The sequence below is a fragment of the Oreochromis niloticus genome, linkage group LG7 (genome assembly GCF_001858045.2).
Source record: "Oreochromis niloticus isolate F11D_XX linkage group LG7, O_niloticus_UMD_NMBU, whole genome shotgun sequence".
Lineage (NCBI taxonomy): Eukaryota > Metazoa > Chordata > Actinopteri > Cichliformes > Cichlidae > Oreochromis > Oreochromis niloticus.
Genome location: NC_031972.2, coordinates 64,291,274 through 64,310,642, shown reverse-complemented (window position 1 = coordinate 64,310,642; position 19,369 = coordinate 64,291,274). Strand labels below are relative to the sequence as shown.

Genomic DNA, 19,369 nt, shown 5'->3' with positions numbered 1-19,369 from the left:
GCCAAGTGCCCTCGTCTTCAGGGATTCCTCCAAATCACTTCCCTGGCCATCCCTTCCTCACCGGCGTCGCGACTTCTGCCTCCCGCAAAGGAATCCCTGACCACTTAATCAAGCTCCTGGGTCGATGGTCATCACAAGCCTACCTGGTATACATTCACAACATTCTCCAAAACCTCCGTTATGCCCAGTCTTCGCTCCTGCAGGGGATGCAGTCTTTGGGGGTTCGACCCGGCCCGAGAGCCATTGCCAGTCCCCTTCAAGGCCTTCCCCAAACCGCAGCACTAATCACACTTCCTCATCCCTCATTGCTCATCGATACCAAGGGAGTGGTCCCTGCTAGTGAAGTGGAGATATCATCTGAATTTCAGGAGCGGGACCACTCCTCCTTCACGCCCCCTCTGGCCTCAGGCTATAAAAGCCCCCCTTCTCCAATACCCGCTGTTCTCATTTTCATGCCCCACCCTGCCCCCCCTTTTTTCTTTCCTCTCTTCTCCTGTCCTTCCCTCTTCCTTTCCTCCCTTTATTTCTCGTTAGTACAGGGGGTTCGGCCCGGCCCGAGAGCCATCGCCAGTCCCCTTCAAGGCCTTCCCCAAACCGCAGCACTAATCACACTTCCTCATCCCTCATTGCTCATCGTTACCAAGGGAGTGGTCCCTGCTAGTGAAATAAAGGTTTCAGTAGATTTGATGCAAGTTCAAATCTTCAATGTTTCACGTTTGAAATAATCATATTTTAATACTTTTTATAATCCTGTAAGTGTCTGATATTGAGTTTAAAGAGATTCTTAGAGAAATTCCTTGATGCCGTGTTATATGAGTGGAGGCCTTTTATGATCATAAGCTTTTATGGCACAGTAAGAAGGTCTGGTACTGATAAATGACAAAAGCTCAGTTATATTGTAGCAAAGAGACCAAGCTTAAAAACAACTTAGTGAAAAGCCAAATCAAATGTAACTAAGAAAAGAAAATGATTGAGGTGAAATGTTTGTTTGATGTTTAATGTTGTTGGACCAGCAACATAATAAAGAACAGTCTGAAAACAAAAGAAGCTGATTCAAACTGCAGAAAGTGTGACATACAAGAAACAAATGTGAGTTTCATACGTTTATTTCATACTTCACTAATGCAGTGGAAGAGGAAATGAGAAATGGATAAAAGTATCCCAGATAACGTCCAACCAGGACTAACTGCTCATTAATGTCCATCTGCACACCGCCTTACTGTGGTGTCCTGAGTTGGACCTTCATGCGGTAAGGTTTGGGAGTCAGAGTGACCCCATAGACTGGAGTGAAGTCTGGTTCTCCTGCGTCCTCGGGCCAGATGAACTTGAACTTCCTCAGCAGAGTCACCATGATGAGGAAGAGCTCCATACGAGCCAGACCCTCTCCGAGACACACCCGAGGACCTGAGCCATTGAAAAAAATACCTCAGTATCATCCACGACAGATAATTTAATCAACTATGTCTGTATGTGTTGCATGTACCTGCAGAGAAAGGCATGAAGGCCTCTGGTTTAACAAACTCTCCTTTGTCATCAAGGAAGTTTTCAGGGTTGAATTCATGAGGGAATTTCCACTGTCCCTCCTCGTTGAGCACTGAGGTCAGATTCTCGATGATCATTGTTCCCTGAGGATGAAATCAACCCCAAAACCATTAAGGATGCTCATCACTTTTTCTGTTGCCAAAACCTATTTAACCAGTTGGCTTTACCTTGGGAATGGAATATCCCATTAGCTCTGTGTCTTTAGTCGTGCAGTGGAAGACACTGAGAGGAACAGTGTTGGAAACTCTCTGTATCTCATGAATCACAGCCTGGATGAAGAGAAGACATTTCTTTGACTTAGAGCAGAATACATGCATGCTCTCAAATTCAGCCACAAAAACAACACATATATACTTCAAGCAATATGTTGCCAATTAATCCAGTGGATCTGCAGTTCCACAGAGCAGCTGTTATTTGACAGTCTGTGCTTTGGTTTGAGAGCCTCTAAGAAGAATCGACACAGCTGCAAATAGAGTTACAGTTTCATTTATTTACTCATTTATAAATTATTTCTAAACTTTACATGGCTTTGTGTCACCATCTAACAAACATGGCACTCAGAACCAAACACCTTAAATGTAAGTAAAAAAATATACCTGCGTGTAGGGCATCTTGTGTCTGTCCTCAAAACTGGCCTGATCTTTCCCTTCCAGCACTCGGTCTATCTCCTCCTGGCATTGTTCTGTTAGAACAGGACAACACAAACACTTTGCAGTACACCATAAACAGTGATATATGATACCATAACTATGATTTTAGAAAAGTAACCTTGTAGGCGTTCAGCATTTGATATACACTGTATGGACAAAAGTATTTGACCACAATGCTTAATCTTTGAATTCAGGTGTTTTCAGTTTCTTTGCCACAGATGTAACAAATTTGTGAAAGAATGGGTTGTTACACAGAGCACACTGAATAACAGTGTGGTACTCCAATCAACTATAGGCAGTCAGCCATATAGATTAAGGGTCTTAGTATACAGCATAGCAGTGCATGACTTTCTGGTACAACAGAACTGAAGCTGATAACAAAAGGCTAAGTCATATATGCAGGTTTACCTTGTACATGTGGGTAGTTCACAAGATAAAGAAAACCAGTAAGTAGGGTGTTGGATGTAGTGTCAGTCCCAGCAAAGTAAAGATCCAAGGTGTACCTAAGGAGCTGTGTTTCTGAAAATGAAGACCCATCGTTGCCTCTCTAAGAAAAAGTTACACATGGAAAAGAAAGTGATAGACACGGTACGGGAGACGGAACGGTCACAACCACACGTATGTTCACCTTTCTGCTTTAAAACTATGAATCCATCTCTTTTTAAGGCGTTGTGTTAGAATCAGAGATGGGCAGTAACGCGTTAATCTGATTACTTTTTACAAGTAACAAGTAAAGTAAGGAATTACTATTGCAAAAAAGTAATTAGATTACTTTTTGTGATACGTAATCAGTAATTAGTAACTAATTACTTTTTTCAAGTAACTTGATCAACACCAGTTAGAATGAATTCAAATATTTTTTAATCATTAAAATGCATCCTGTATTTATATAAATTCGAATATATGACATTGCAAACTGCTCCTTTTACACACACCTTTTCCAGTTCATCCAAATAGCAGTCAATAAAGTCGCGTGCCTCTCCCGGGACTCTGGTCTTCTTGTGCTCCCTCACAAAACCAGCTACAAGATTTTCTAAAGACTAAAAAATACAAGGGATTCTTCATTTCTTACAATTTACTTTTAACAAATAAAGTACACAGAGTATGTCCTTGTAGTTAGTGTTTTCGTAGTATTACCTCAGCATTCTTGAAGACCTTCCTGAAAGGCAGCGGCAGGTAACGAATTAAAGGAAGAGAGTCGTACAGCTGTAAATAAAGAAAAGTCTTCAGTTTTCCTTTGTGCTTTAGTTGTACCTGATAAAAGATCCTCAGCATTTCCAACCACCTAAAAAGGACGACGTGAAGGACTTCTCTGTTCTATGTCTCCTTATGTCAGTATGCCAATGCTTCCTTCTCTTACTGTCATGGTCGCAGTTTTTTCACCTCAGAGTTTCTGAATAACTTTAGAGTGCTTTGGATGAACTGTCTGATTCCAGTGTTTTGTTTTATTTTTTTTATTTTGTAGTTTGATTATTTGTTATACTGATTTTTACTGTTTTAACATTCGTTTTGAATCCTTGTTTTCTTCTTAGCTTCAATTCCTACTTTGAGTTAATCTGCATTTATTTCTCTCAGTGGATCTGTAGCCAAGTACAGGATAGGGTAGGGGATATTAAAGTAAGATGGAGAGAATGGGCCAATAGCTAGATTCGTAGGAGGGATAAGGTGAGTTGCGTGGAGAAGAATGACTGGAGCCACAGGTAAAGTTGCTTTGAATTGTATTAAACTATTTAGCAACAAGTTAACAGCACTTCATAAACAGGAATGAAAACACGAGATAATATACAGTGACAGCAATAATAATAACAATCAGAATCTTATCTGAGCTCAGATATGTCAGTCTTGCCGGCTTAATAGTCAGTGTTCAGTCGAGTCAAATCCAAAAGGTCAAAAGTCTGTGATTGGTGCGATTTCGTCCTACCGCACTGTTGCAATTGTTCGTGAGAGAAGAGCAACCTGCCCTTCTGGGCCAACTCGGAATGGCTGTGGTTCGGTTCAAAGGGAAAGGCTCGCCATCTTCCTCGTCAGGAAGAAATCCAGGTCTCACGATCCCACAAAAAAAACCTAGCCTATAAACAACAGGGCTATTACTAATTCAGTTCACACTCTAATAATATATATGGCCATATGTAAATAATGGAAGTGCTATAACAAAACAAGCACAAAACATTAATTCAAATTTCTAACTATAGTCTACAGTGCATCTTAATCATGAATGCAATCTTTAAATCACAATCAGCTTATTCTATCATCAAGGTGCACATTTCTATCAGAAATCATAAATAAACCATGAACTATGGTAGATTATTTTTTGCAGTACTGCACCTTTAACTGGATTACAGGAGCATTGCTTTGCACTGCATAGCAATGAAGCAATATGTTAATTACACTCAATGTACATAATAAAATTACCAAAAAATATACAAAAGCCCACAGGCTGTAGTTTTACAGTATGTGGTAAGGCACTGGCACAATAAGAATATGCAGGGACATCTATACAGTGCCGCTCGAGCATCAAATGTAACAAAAAATAAAATAGATTCATGACCTCTAAGATCAAAATTAACTTATCCCATCATCTTATTTTAGTGCATTTATTATTCAACAAGTAATACTAGAATATCATCAGCACACAAGCAGAGTGCTCAGAGTGGCTGAACTCCGTGAGAAACCCCGTGTGTTCTCCCACAGTGAAAACGTGGTCAGCTACAGCTATGAGCATTAGGCTAGTTAGCTTTTCAATTAGCCTGATTCGCCCAGTCCCAGTTTAACTCACCAGCACGCTTCTAATGTTCAACTCTCAGAGAGGATCTTGTCTGCTTCATCCGCACCCGTGCAGATCTACAACATTGAAATTGGGCCATTATATTCCCGTTAACTTCTTGTTAGCTTTTTAGCTTCAAGGTTAGCTTAACAGCTTCCGACTCACCGCGGTGGTTTCAAAGTCCAAAATGTTCACAACAGATCAGGTCCGTTTCTCCAAGGTCCATGCAGATCTCCGGTATGGATATTTGCTCAATTTATCGAGTTAATAGTTATTTTCCAGCAACAAGCTTGGCGGTGAAAATCAGCGATGGTCTCGTGCACCTCCGTCTCTCTGTGTCTGAGCACAAGTGACGGTACAGAGCAGGGGAAGGCGGGGCTTGTTACCTCCTAACCAGTAGGGGGTGTTAAATATAGTCTTTGGGATTTTATTTTTATTTTTATATTTATATTGTTTATCCTTTATTATTGATTTACTTTAGCTCAACTCTGTGATTAACAGAGTAATGATGAATCAAAATTAACAATAACATATCGTAGTGCATTACTGAGTCGTGTAAACTCACTGGGTTACAGATCCTTATCTGTTCCTCCCTCTGCCCCATCTTTCCCCTGAATGAGTTCATTCATGTTTTAGTGTCTCTTTGTTTCAGTAAGAGTTTATTTTCAGTTTTAATCTGATAATTACTTTAATTGTTTGTCTTGCTTAGGTCTGTCTGATATATGCTATATTGCCAAAAGTATTCGCTCATCTGGCTGTGCAAGCATATGAACTTGATTTAAATCCCATTTTTAACACAAATGGTTTAAGATCATGTTGAATCACCCGCTTCAGCTATGACAGCTTCAACTCTTTTTGGAAAGCTTTCCACAAGGTTTAGGAGTGTGTTCATGGCAATTTTTGGCCATTCTTGACTGATGACGAGAAGGCCTGGCTTACAGTCTCCACTCTAATTCATCCAAAAGGGTTGTGTCAGTTTGAGGTCAGGACTCTGCTTAGGCCAGTCAACGTCTTCTGCAGCAAACTCACTCATTCATGTAATATGGACCTTGCTTATATACACTGGTACACAGTCATGTTGGAACAGGAATGGGCTGTCCCCAAACTGAATTGAAAATTGAAATTCTGATTTTGTGTTTCTGGGACACCTTTAAGAAATTAAAGCTTGTCTTTTGTTGGTGTTCTCTGCATCTTGATTCTGGATTTTAGTTCCTCTAGAAACTCTACAGACTCCACAGAGGCTGTGACACATAAAGCAGCTATCATTGTTATAGACTGAGAAACATGCGTTTACTCACCATAGCCCATGGTCCATTGGTTATCCTGGTATTCTCAGTAAAGCATCGAACAATAAATTGTATTAACGCATGATCATACTCATAGCGTGTGGCAAAAAGAACTTGACAGATGATATTGGAGGCCGCATTGTGGAACATAACTCGAGGACTCATGGTTTTACCTGTGCAAGATATAATGTAACAGCACAGAATTGTAAAATAATACAAAACAACATGAGAGAAAACAGCACAATACGCAATTTAGCTATGGATGTACAGATGGACCTACCAACGCTCTCTTCCAGGGTACTAATGATGTGTTTTATCTCTTCATGAATCCTGTCCTCCATTGAATTCTGCCCCAGACCAAAGTTCCTCAAAGTGGTCAAAGCAAAGCGACGATGTTCCTTCCAACTAGAGCCATAATCTGCCATAATGACCCCTACAGCAATTTTAGCAGCACAAAGAGGAGACAACTTAAGAATTCAGTAAAAGGACTAGATGTTACAGTCCCTGATAATGCATTGCTTTAAATGGAGAAAATCTTGAGGGATGGCTGTTATGAGGAAAGCAGGCCAGAAACGTTGCCAGCAGCACACATCGTTGCCTCAACTTTTGGTCTTACCGAAGCTAATCTGCCATTTTTCCTTGGTTAGGTTTAGGGATTAGAGATCTGATCTAGATTGTCATACTAAAATTTGGGACACATCGTCAGTAGTGGACCTTGGATTCATCGGGTGTTTCGGCCATTATCACAAGACACCCTCATCCAAGGAGGCCCTGCCAGGGATGGTCAGGCCCTGGAGTGTGTCACTGGTTTGTGTTAAATTGTTATTTCTCTTCTTCTTTCCGCTGTTTAATTTTCTACAGTTTATTTTCTCCTATCTATTCACTGCAACTAAGAATAATACTTACCTCTATAGCATTTATGGAGCATAACTTCTTCAAAGGAATACAAAAGGTGATAGAGAGAAGTAAGACAAAAGGGACAAGATAGGAGAGAGCAGAGAGGAGAGCCGGAAGGGGGGCGCCCGATCTTGCTTCCCACACCTCCCTGCCGGATCGGGCTGTAAGCTCTACCTCCCCGCTGCCTCCCAGAAAAGGGAAGAAGAGCAGAGGGGAGAAGAGTGGAAAATTTTCTTTTCTCTCATGGTTAGCTGACTGCCTTAGATGCCCAAGTGATGTCAGCCCTTTTTAGCCATAGCCAGTGACTGGTCCTCTCAGCAGTGCTAGCTAATTCTCTTATAGCCTGCCAGTGCACCTGTCCTCTGATCCCAATCTCTCTAAGCAGTTTTGCTGTTGTACCGGCAGCAAAGCCCCTGCACCCCACTTCCACTGGGCGCACCTTAATCTTCCAGCCTCTGTCCTCTGCCTCAGCTGCCAAGTTGGCATACCGCAGCTTCTTACACTCAAATGCTTCCTCAATTGTTTCCTCCCATGGTACCATCAGCTCAATGACATACGCAAGTTTTTGCATCTGCCAATCCCTGGCAACCTTCAGCAGGCCCAGGTCCGGGGTTGAGGGGCTCGTCCTCGGCTTGTCTCCCTCCCGGACAAATGCTGATGAAAACTGACGCTCCTCTTGGTTCGTGAAAGGTTGAGCGTTGATGGATCATTCATTTGGTTAGTCTAGTGGACAGAGCTGAACTTTGCCTCGGCTCCTCTTAAGTAAACTGGCAACATTTTGTGATCTTTTTTTCTCTTTTGAAGGTTGGAATTTTAACTTGAATGTGTGAATACAAATGCACATCTTTTTTGTAGTCCTACCTAACATCGCATTGAGTGAACTGTTGTTGGGATTTGGGGACATATAACATGACATATGTCTTATATTATATGTAATGTTTATTGTACCTTTCCTCTTGGTGATATCACTGACAAACAAGTCTTGGGGTCGTCCAGCAAAATCAGTAGCCTTTGTCACTATAGCTTCTTTGATTGCCTTCATCCCATTGATGATTACAGCTGGTTTGAGACCAATGTAAATACTGTAGACATCGCCATAAGATTTCCTCAGCTGGCAGAGAAAATAACAAGTGTTTGCAATTAATTTATGACAAATTCAGATGGATATTTTCTTCAAAGGAATCTTGATGTGTGTTCAATCATCCAGTTAAGGAAACCCCCCAAAATTGATTCTGTTCATCTGGATGTAGCGTTTTCTGAATGTTACTGGAAGCACTGAAAATACAGACAATTGTTGCTATCTGCAAATGTGCATGGAGATTTGTCTCACGTCATACTTGTAAGACTGTAATACAGTCCTTAAGCGTCGTATTAGTCGGCTATTGGTGGTGGTTGTGTCAATGTAAGGCAACCTCAGATGGACAGACCACAACAGATGTGCTATATGTTCACTGTAAGTAGATGTTGAAAGTTTTTTCAGTAGGTGTCATAAGTAGCTAGCACTTGGAACTTTTTGTAAAAAAATTAAAATGTTACCCATAACTTGTTCAATTTATGGTTCACTCTTACATCATCTGTCAGAAATGATAAAATAATAAAGCAGCCATCTAAAAAAAACAAATGCTCAGTGGAGGAACTGATATCCAACTACAGTAGAAGCGACTGTAACATGCTTGAAACTCACAGTGTAACCTTAAAGCTACATACATTTGCAGATCTGCTATGGCAAAAGTTATTAAATTGAAAAGATGGGTGATTTATAACTGATGGCTTACCTGTATTTTCAGTGCTTCCAGCAATATTTTTCTGATATTAATCTCTATGCACACTTAAATGATTATTTACACATTTACAAATCTGATTTACACACATTCTGAATACCTGTCTGCAGATCCCTGGACAGATTCACAAACCTTTTTACCGATTAACAGATTTAGTTACACATCTCTAAATCTGGTTTGATTTTCAAAACAATCCAAACAACAAAATGTATGACTTGGAATATAGGATGGATACAGCAAAGTGTGTAGCCAGTGCACTCTGCAGATATTATGTTATGCAATCACATAAAGGAATGCAGGATTGGTTCTGAGTTACCTATGCCATTATATTGCAAAATTTTCATTGCTTTAAAAAGTATATTAATTTTTACAGCCATGGTTTTCACATTTATAGTTTTTAACTTCTAGCAATGATTGAATCTGTCAATGTTAGGAGAAGCATACTGATGCTCATATGTCTTTGTGACTAAACAGTTAGACCCATTTAAATACTAATAACAGTAGTTACATCTGTGCCATAAAATAGCCTATTTAAAGAAAAATAGTTTTCATTGCAAGTGTTTTCTTACTCTCTCAAAGTCCTTTAAAGGGTTCTCCAGTCTCAGCTGCAGAATGTTCCCCAGTAGGGGCAGAATTGGGGGTCCTGGTGGAAAGTTCTTGGGTCTTCGGGACTTCAGTTGAAGGATGATAAAGAAAATGCAAAGCCATAGCAGCACAACTGAAATAAACATGGCAGAATCAATTGGACTGCAAAAAGAGGAGTAGCTGGTTAACCTGTCAGAAAAGGTTAGCTCAGCTCTGCCTTTGCTAATGTTGACTTTTCGCTCTGTGTCAACGTTATGTGACGATACAAACCACTTTCAGATTAAAGCAGACAAATCAGTGTCGGGCAAAGTTACGTGTCAGACAATAAGTAACAAGAATTCATAGAAATGGAGGGCCAAAGGTGAATGCCAGAGCTCTTTGAAAGAAACTTGACTCCACTGTTATCTTTTTTTAACTGATGAACCAACACGTTCAAAGTTTATCTTAATTATGAAAGTTAACTATAGATTCAGTGCAACTGCCGCTACTGACACCCACAATGCACATACACTCCAGACACTTTATTAGGTACACCTCACTGTTACCAAATGTAACCCATTTTTGCCCTCAGACATAGATTCAACAAGGTGCCGGCAACACTTCTTACAGATTCTGGTCCATATTGACAGGAAAGCATCATGCAGTAGCTGCAGATTTGTTGGCTCCACATCAATAATCTTTGGTTAAAACACATGCAGTCACGTTCAAAAACTGGTTTGAGATTATCTGAGTTTTGTAATGTGGTGCTGTCATCCTGCTGAAAGCAGCCATGAGAAGTTGGATACATTGTGGTCATAAAAGGATGGACGTAGGATGAAAGTGTACCAATAAAATACCCCCCACACCATTACACCACCAAATTGTGCAAAATTCTGACACTTAATTTCTGAACATTGCAGCAGAAATCCAGACACATAAAACCATGTGTCCTTCTGCTGCTGTAGCCCATCTGTTTGCAGGTGTATGCCAATAAAATATCCCCACACATTTACACAAGCATCGGCATCCTAAACCACTGATACATGGCAGGACGGATCCAGCACAACTGAACAGCATTGTACAATGAATTAGACTACACTGAGCTGAGTCACCTGCCATTAAAGGCCAATTCAGCCCTGCCCCATCTAGGTGTTTACTTTTTGTTCTGTGTAAAAGGTAAGTGAGAAGAAAGGTTATTCTGAGTCAACCCCTTCCAGATGAATGCAGATAAATCAGTGTCATGTATTAATTAACAAGAAGTTGGAATGCCAAAGGTAAGTAGGCTAGCACTTATCTTAGGAGGCCAAAGGTAACTGCTAGAGTTCTTACCTTTGGAGGCCAAAGGTAAGAACTCTAGCAGTTACCTTTGGCCAGCTACCTTCATGGTTACATGGTTTGAGACGCTGATATGAAGGGATTGAGTTCAAAAACACTTTAGTTCCTCACATTTTTATGCAATCTTTTGGTTCAACTCACTGATGTAAGCAACTGCATCTGAGTTGTTTCATTGTGAGGTCACCGTTGTGTCTTCAGCTTTACATAATAATAACATGCTTCAGCTGTGTCCTTTTATTCAAACTCCATTCAAGGCAATGCTAGTTACACATCAGTCAAGTTAACCAAAAAGAAATGTTACTTACTGTCAGTAGAGACGATGCCCTTCAAAATAAGTTTCACACCAGAACAGCATTCAGGAACATTACAGTCTTCTTATCTGTCTCAGGTGTTACAACTTGAGTTTAATTATAGTTATTCCACATCTTTTAAGCTCCCAGAATTAGGATTTGTCTTCTTGTAAAATAGTTTTTGCATTTTATCCAGGTAAAATAAAGCCCAAATTTTTAGAAGGTACACTGCTTTTCTCCTGCCTAATTAGCTCTATCCATCATCATCTGCTTTATATAAATAAATTTCTGTACATTTATATATAATAGAATAAAATATGAACTTATTGTTTGTGATTAGAGATTGTATTAATACTTATTTCATTCTGCAATTTATGGTTGATGAATTACAGTATTTCAGGAAATTACCAGGTATATGACCTCATCTAAGTTAACCTTCTGAGGTCGCCGGACGTGCCGGCGCGTCAAAATCACATGACCAATTTAAGACGTCACAGCTACAAGATGCAGCGAGTCAGATGCCGTTTCTCAATTCTCAAGTACGTGAGTACGTACTCGCATTCTCTGCGAGTACGTACTGGCCAAGAACGCACGGGAGTACGGACTCGCCGAGAACGCAAGTACGTACTCACGTACTTGAGAATTGAGAAACGGCCTTTGTCTGAGTTTCGGACGAAATGCATTCTGGGATATTTAGCTGTACCAAGTCCACACAAGTCACCACCGATGCATGCTTGATAAAACGGGCGGAGCGAGAACACATCCGGGACCTTTTCGCGTCCTCGGTTTGATGCGTACTTCGAATTGGAACAGTACTGAGGGGGGAAGAAGATGGCGGACTGAGCAGTCGCATCCGTCTGAACTCCTCACTAAAGTCCCGATGTTTTCATCTTGAAGTTATTTAATCCACTCCTTTGAGTTATATTGACGACGTTTCAGCCCGAACATGAAGAAAAGCAACAACACGAAACCTCCGGCAGTGAAAAACCTCCCTTTCACAACTCAGAGAAACAGCGAGCATGACTACACAGCCCCGATGGAAACGGCTAATTCCAGCAGCAACAAGAGGGACAGACTGTTAACAACCCCTGATAATACTCCCGAGAAACCACATATGGAGAAAAAAGCAAAAGGTACGGCTAATGATAACGACTCCAACACATCCACTGACACTATACTGAAAGCTATTGAGAGTCTTGGAAAACGTGTTGATGACCGCATGGATGATGTTAGCAAACAAATTCAACAACATAGCGCCATGCTGGCTTCCATTGCTAAATCGGTGCAGTTTAATTCAGAGGAGCTGCAAGAATGCAAAAAGAAAATAAAACACCTGGAAAAAGAGATTGAATCACTCAAAAAAGATAATGATGACACTTAAGATCGCGTATTGAGCCAGGAAAGATACAAAAGAAGATGGTGTCTCCGTATCAAAGGGAAAAAGGAGAAAATAAATGAAAATATCAGAGGAGAAGTGGTGGAACTTCTAGGAAGGATTGCTCCGGACCTAAAGATGAAGATGGAAGAAGCGGTTGATGTTGTCCACAGAGTGGGAAGAGCAGCGGAGAATAAGCATCGACAAATCATTATTCTGTTTGTGAGACGTGCCGTGAGAGATGACATCTGGAGGCGAACAAAGGCTTCTCCCGTGTGCAAAGAAGAAGGCATCCTCTTTGCTGAAGACCTGACCCCGGAGGACTGGAGATCCAGACAAGCATTGTGGCCAAAAATCGACCAGGCTCAGAAGGAAGGCAAGGCTGCGGGCTTCAGAGGCCCTTTTGGTTTCATAGAAGGCAAACGCATCAGGGAAGAGACTCCAGGTACGGGCTGACATCTGACTACGAAAGGAATATACAGTGGAACATTTCGGATGATGGGACTTTTACCTCAAGACTTTCCTACTCCACCTCCTAAACTTCCTCTTTAAAGCTGTTCATGTGTTCCATGTTCCAATTGAAAACTAACATTTCTTTTTTTTCCTTTAACACAAGGGGACTTAAAGAATCAATTAAGCGCAAAGCTGTTTTTCTGTTCTGCAAGGGGCAACAGGCAAACTGTATTTTTCTCCAGGAAACTCATTCTGAGGAATCTGATGTGAAATTTTGGTTACAACAATGGGGAGATAAAATTTTTTTAGTCATGGTACAAACAGGTCGGCTGGGGTTGCTATTTGTTTCAACAGATATCCTGGTAGGTTTTTGTGCAACTTGGCAGACAAAGATGGACATTGGGTTGCCTGTGTGCTAAATACTGATAATACTCTGATTACATTGGTTAATGTTTATGGATACAACAATGATCAAGAGAATAAGAACCTGCTGCATCAAATTTCTACAGTTATAAAGGAACTTAATACCAAATTCCCCACTGATTATATAATTGTTGGAGGTGATTTCAATGTGACTCCCGATGAATGGTTGGATAGATGGCCTTCAAAATTTTCAAGTGAACATAGAAACCCAATATTTGAAAATTTTGCTAATGATACTAAATTAATAGATGTATGGAGATTGTTAAACAAAGATGTAAAACAATTCACCTGGCACAAACCCAATGGTCAAAGCAGGTCACGTATTGATTATTGGTTGGTATCCAACTCAATTTTACAATATGTTAAGGAAACAGTCATCTCTAATGGTCCCTTAAGTGACCATTGCGCCATTATTCTAAGACTACAAAGCAAAGACCAAAACAACACATTTAAGGATTATTGGAAATTTAACTCTCAGATGCTGAGAAATTAGGAGTATTGTAATTCTATTAAAAAATTAATCTTAGATATCCAGAATGATGAAGCCATCAATACACCGATACTCAAACGGGAATATCTTAAATTTAGAATCAGAAAAACCTCAATCGCATTCGGTAAAAAGTTAAACAGACAAAGGAAAGAAGAGGAATCAAATGTAGTTAAAGAACTTATGAATCTTTATGGCAAATTGAATTGGACTGAGGAAGAAAAAGGAAAAATTAACAGCTTACAATCTAAATTGGACGAAATGTACCTTTATAGAGCCAAGGGCGCTTATTTGCGATCCAAAGCCAAGTGGATAGAAGAGGGTGAAAAGAACACTGCCTATTTTTGCAATCTAGAAAAACGTAGACAAGAATATAATTCAATATGTAACCTAATAATCAACGGAGAGGAATGTACTGACCCTAAACACATTTCAAGTGAAGTATTTACGTTTTACAGTAACCTTTATAAGTCTTCATACTCAGAATAAAACATCACCTCCTTCTTTGACAAAATCAGTAATTGCATTCCAGTAATTGATGATAATTTTAGAGAAATTTGTGATGAAGACCTAACAATAGAAGAATTTGATTTTGCTATTAAGAGCATGGCATCTGATCGCTCGCCGGGACCAGATGGAATAACGACTAATTTCTATAAACACTTTTGGGAAGATCTAAAATTACTATTATTCAGTGCGTTAAATTAATGTATAAATCAAAAGGAGCTTATGGCAACAATGAAACAAGGAGTTATAAAATTAATTCCAAAACCGGGGAAAGATAAGAAAAAACTAAGTAATCTAAGACCTACAACACTCTTAAATACAGACTACAAAATTTTTACAAAAGTTTTAGCAACAAGACTAAAAACAGGCATTTCTGAAATAATTAGCCCAACACAATCAGGATTTCTCAAAGGACGGTTGATCCAAAATAATATCCGCTTGGTTTTGGACCTTATCGATTACAATTACCTAATTAAGGATGATGGTTTTATGTTGTTCTTGGACTTCCATAAAGCATTTGATTCTATCAAACACACTTTTATTATTAAGACATTTAAACATTTTGGGTTTGGAGATGCATTTCTGGATATGATCACTATGTTATACATACATACATATACATACATGTTATATTAATAGTTGTGTTTCTCTTTCAGAAGGCACATGTCCCAGGTTCAGGGTGGAGAGAGGTATCAGGCAGGGCTGTAGCATCTCACCTCTTTTATTCATTGTAGCCACTGAACTACTTGCTATCACTGTCATAAATTCAAACATCAAAGGATTAGACATAAATAACCACAAATTAATAATAAGTCAACTTGCCGATGATACAACAATCTTTCTAAAAAATAAAGAACAAATTCCATTGGCCTTAGATACAATAAAGATCTTTTCTGATGCTTCTGGACTACACCTGAACCTGGACAAATGTGAACTCATGAGTATCCACAATTGTTCTCACTCTTCTTTGTACAATATACCTGTCAAAAATGAAGTCAAATATCTTGGAATTTGGCTAACTAAATCCATGGCTGATGGCGAAGAAAAGAATATTGAGAATACAATTGACAAATGCAAAAAAACTCTAAACCATTGGCTACAGAGAGATTTAACTTTGTTCGGCAGGATAATGTTGACCAAGGTTGAATCTTTGTCCAGATTAATCTATCCAGCTTATTCCCTAGCCATCCCACCAAGAATTATAAAAGACATCAATAAACTGAATTTTAATTTCATATGGAAAAATAAACATCATTATATCAGTAACAGGGACTTGATAAAAGACTATGAAGAGGGGGGTTTGAAAGCAATCGATTTTGAAATAATGAATGGCATCTTAAAGATTAATTGGCTCCGATCCTTCTTAAAAAATGATAATGACATCTGGTTCTTGATACCATCTCTGATTTTCAACAAAGTTGGGGGGATCCAATTCCTTTTAGTATGTGATTTTGAAATTTCTAAACTGCCCATAAAACTCTCCAAATTTCATCAACAAGTTTTGTTAAATTGGAAATTAATGTTTAAACATAACTTTAGTCCCCACAACGTTCCATTGTGGAATAATAGGGTGATATTGAATCGGGGGAAATCTATGTTTGTGGAAGAATGGATGACAAAACAAATTTGGTCTGTGACACATATAATGGATGAAAATGGAGATATACTTGAATTAAACAGGTTTAATGAGAAATATGACATGAGTTGCTCGTTCGAGCTCAACAAAAAGGTTTCACAGAATATCCCAATAGTCCTTGTCAATACGATAAAGAATAATTTTTCAAATATACCGACTCCAAATTTACATAAAATTGAATTAGATGGTCTTGACTTGGTTAATGAAAAATGCAGTAATCAGTTTTTGAGGAGGTATTTGGTTAACATCTTATATCCAGGTAGGACAAAACATTCACTCATCCTTAAAGATTATAACAAATCTGAGATCTCGTTGATCAGAACCAAATATTTAAAATTTCCAATTCCCCCCAAATTTAAAGAAGTCCATTTTAGAACTACAAAAAATATTTACCCCTCCAATGAATTTATGAGAGACAGATTTAAATTTGTGTTAGACAACTGTTATATTTGTAAAACAACTTCGGAAACAACAGAGCACATGTTTTATGGGTGTGTGACAATCCAGAACTTATGGAAATCCCTCCATGTCCTAATATTGTCCCAGTATGGAAATATTGATTTTTGGTCTTTTCAAGATATTCAAAGTGGAGTAATCCTTAAGGACAAAAATAGTGAGTTTTTAGTTAACAATCTCATTATTATAACAAAGTATTACATTCATAAATGCCGATATGCTAAATCCCCCCCTTCATGGTCTGCTCTTAAAAACGAAATCTCCCTGTTCTGTAAATCTCTTAAGCTAATAAATAAGCCCCAAGCAATCAAATTGCATAGATTTTTAGAAGAGTTTGATTTTTCTTAGCCCCTTATTTAAGTTTTGTGTCTTGTTTATGGAACCTCACTTTTAGAGATTTTATGATCCCCCTTGTCTCCTTTATTTTTGTTCCTTGTTTTTCTTTTTTTTCCTTTTTTTATTGTTATTTATTTATTTTATTTTTGTATTGGTTATTAATTTTTTTTTATATTATTATTATTAGTATGTAGACGTGTGTGTATAAATGTGTGTGTTTGCATATGTATGTATGTTTACTTTCAGTCATTGTCAATTTCATTGTGGTGTACCAACTGCACGGTGGCAATGATGTGTATTCCTCTGATTGGGAGAAAAGAAAAAGGAGGTGCGATTCTGTTCTGAATGATTCAATATGTCACTTGTCTCTTTGAGATTGTCATTGTTATTGTTCTAAATAAAGTTCATTTAAAAAAAAAGAAAAAAGAATTGGAACAGTACTTGGTCTCCGACTGATGACGTATCACGAGTACACGAGAACGCAAGTACGCACAAGTACGTATATTGAGAAACGGCCAGAGTCTCCATTTCAACTTGGGTCGAAAGTGCGGACTTCAAACTATATACCAGTTTTTGAATTGTGTCGATAGGCCACGTAAAACCAGAGTTATGATAAAAAATACACGCGATGTTTTTTTCTGAACAAAACAGTGGTGTTTACAGCGGGAAGAACGGTAAAAACGGCGTTTTCTACAGACAGCTAGTGTTACAGGCCCCACTATGATGGGCGCGTAGCCAGATTACAATCCTGTAAAACAGGAGAGAAAGTGAACACAGGAGACACGCTGCCGTTCACCTGGTCAGTCTTGCCAGAATTTATTCATACAACACGAGCATATCTGCTCCACTCTTTTGGTAACTCAATTGCACTATAACTGCTCATTCCCTCACATGGCTTGTTTTCCACCAGTACATTTCAATTAATCCACACCACTGGCATAAAACGACAAAGGGTTTAAATGAATGAAACACATGAAAACTACACCTCTTTTCCCATAAAACAGATAAACAAAATAATTCACATCATCATGGTAGTGTCTTATCATAGAAAGGAAACTCTACTTTCAACATTACTGCACTAATGTCCTTGCCAGCATTTTTGTTGGCCGTACTCTTATTAGCTCTCTCTCGCTTCATATGTCTTTTTTCAGACCAGTTAGATTCTAACACTGAAACAGCAAGTTTACACATGACTTCAGGCGGGCTCAGAACACTTTACAGACACGTTATACAAAAGATTTGCCATGAACACAAAGCTACAAGTTTATCAGGAACTGTAAACCCAACCGGGTTGGTGCTTCTTATTATTATATGGAGTATTATACGCATTTGCAACAGCTTGCTAGCGTTACCCAGGCATACAGCCTAGCTATAACATCCTACAGAGCTAAAGTAGCTCACATAGCGACAGTGTAATACATCACATATCACAGACCCGTCTTATGTCATGAAAATCTAAGTATCACAGTGTCCAGCTGTGTATTTCTTTATGTTTTTGACCACTTTACTGACCTGTAAAACAGGAGAGAAAGTGAACACAGGAGACACGCTGCCGTTCGCCTGGTCAGTCTTGCCAGAATGGAAAACTTACGGCAGCTATGCACCCGACTCTGTTCCCAAAGCACGCTGCTGCCCCCTACTGTCCAAAGTGTTATACACTCTCCTGGCAACAGGGAACTTACATGACATTGTGGATTTAAATTACACCAATAAACCAGCAAAATAAAACATGCATAATAATCTCCATATATCACGACACTTAACTCACAATTGTGACCACATATCTGTGTGGATCACATGCTCCCAAACAAAAAAAGATGGCTCCAGACATTTCAAGAAAATACACAGAAAGTTTACACTTCTTAACACTTTAACTCGCTCACCTAGAAACAGTTCTTGATCTTCGTATTTCAGAGCGAAGGTATTTTGTCAGTGTATGTATCAATATGGGTTTGTGTATGGCACGACCGTGCAGGGGAATGGTTGGTATGGGATGTAGTGTGGCACAGCAAGGGGTGGCATTCCCCAGACTGGCAGGGCTTGTACTGTACAAAGTCCAGCGGGGTTAAGTGACCCATGTGCTCGGTAAGATGGCTGGCCCAGGGATTCATATGTGAGAACCCGAGGGGGTTTCCTGCCCCTGGTGGATCTCCTCACTGTGGCTTCCTGAGGAGTCAGCAGTCGAGCCTCATCACCCTCAGTCATTGCCTCTGGACACTCCTCCGCATCAAGGTGTTCTGGATCAGCAACAGAGCAGTCTGCAGTTTGGTTTTCACCTTGTTCTTGTTCAACTTCTCTTTCAGGAGAAGTGCCTCTGGGTTGCTCTGCCATATCACCTCCTGACCGTGGCATGTATATTTGTTTTCCAGGGACATTCTGGGCTCCTTCTATATTTCTCTGGGACTGACGGATTGGTCTCAGAGTCTTTGTTTGGCTTTGAGCCTGTGGTGATACTCTGAGCCAGTACTGCACTCTGGGTGCTTCACTGTCTGAGTTTTCCGAGTTGCTGCTTTCGGGCGTCTCCATCCCGTCATGTCCCACAGCAGGGTCACTCCTTTTCCTTCGAGCCCCTCTGGATGGCAATGGC

At 39.5% G+C, this 19,369-nt stretch overlaps 1 protein-coding gene and 1 long non-coding RNA gene across 3 annotated transcripts; both read right to left on the bottom strand.

The window, feature by feature from the left end:
- Positions 1–1,090: 1,090 nt before the first annotated feature.
- LOC100695136 (cytochrome P450 2J2) lies at positions 1,091–18,412 on the bottom strand. Of its 2 annotated transcripts, XM_019361964.2 has the most exons (12): positions 18,295–18,412; positions 9,490–9,638; positions 8,088–8,250; positions 6,523–6,675; positions 6,255–6,415; positions 3,330–3,398; positions 3,128–3,232; positions 2,601–2,739; positions 2,139–2,224; positions 1,710–1,811; positions 1,484–1,625; positions 1,091–1,404 (listed from the first exon to the last, which is right to left on the bottom strand). In XM_019361964.2, the coding sequence occupies exons 3-12, from the start codon at positions 8,179–8,181 to the stop codon at positions 1,217–1,219; spliced, it is 1,239 nt and encodes a 412-aa protein (XP_019217509.1). In that variant the 5' UTR covers positions 8,182–8,250; positions 9,490–9,638; positions 18,295–18,412; the 3' UTR covers positions 1,091–1,216. The 2 variants fall into 2 exon arrangements, with proteins under 2 accessions (XP_019217509.1, XP_013127985.1); XM_013272531.3 differs by lacking the exon at positions 18,295–18,412 and having other exon boundaries at positions 9,490–9,794.
- Positions 3,423–5,525, bottom strand: LOC102081154 (uncharacterized). The gene is made up of 3 exons (XR_269432.4): positions 5,122–5,525; positions 4,969–5,033; positions 3,423–4,261 (listed from the first exon to the last, which is right to left on the bottom strand). It is a non-coding gene; the product is annotated as an uncharacterized LOC102081154 (long non-coding RNA).
- Positions 18,413–19,369: the final 957 nt, after the last annotated feature.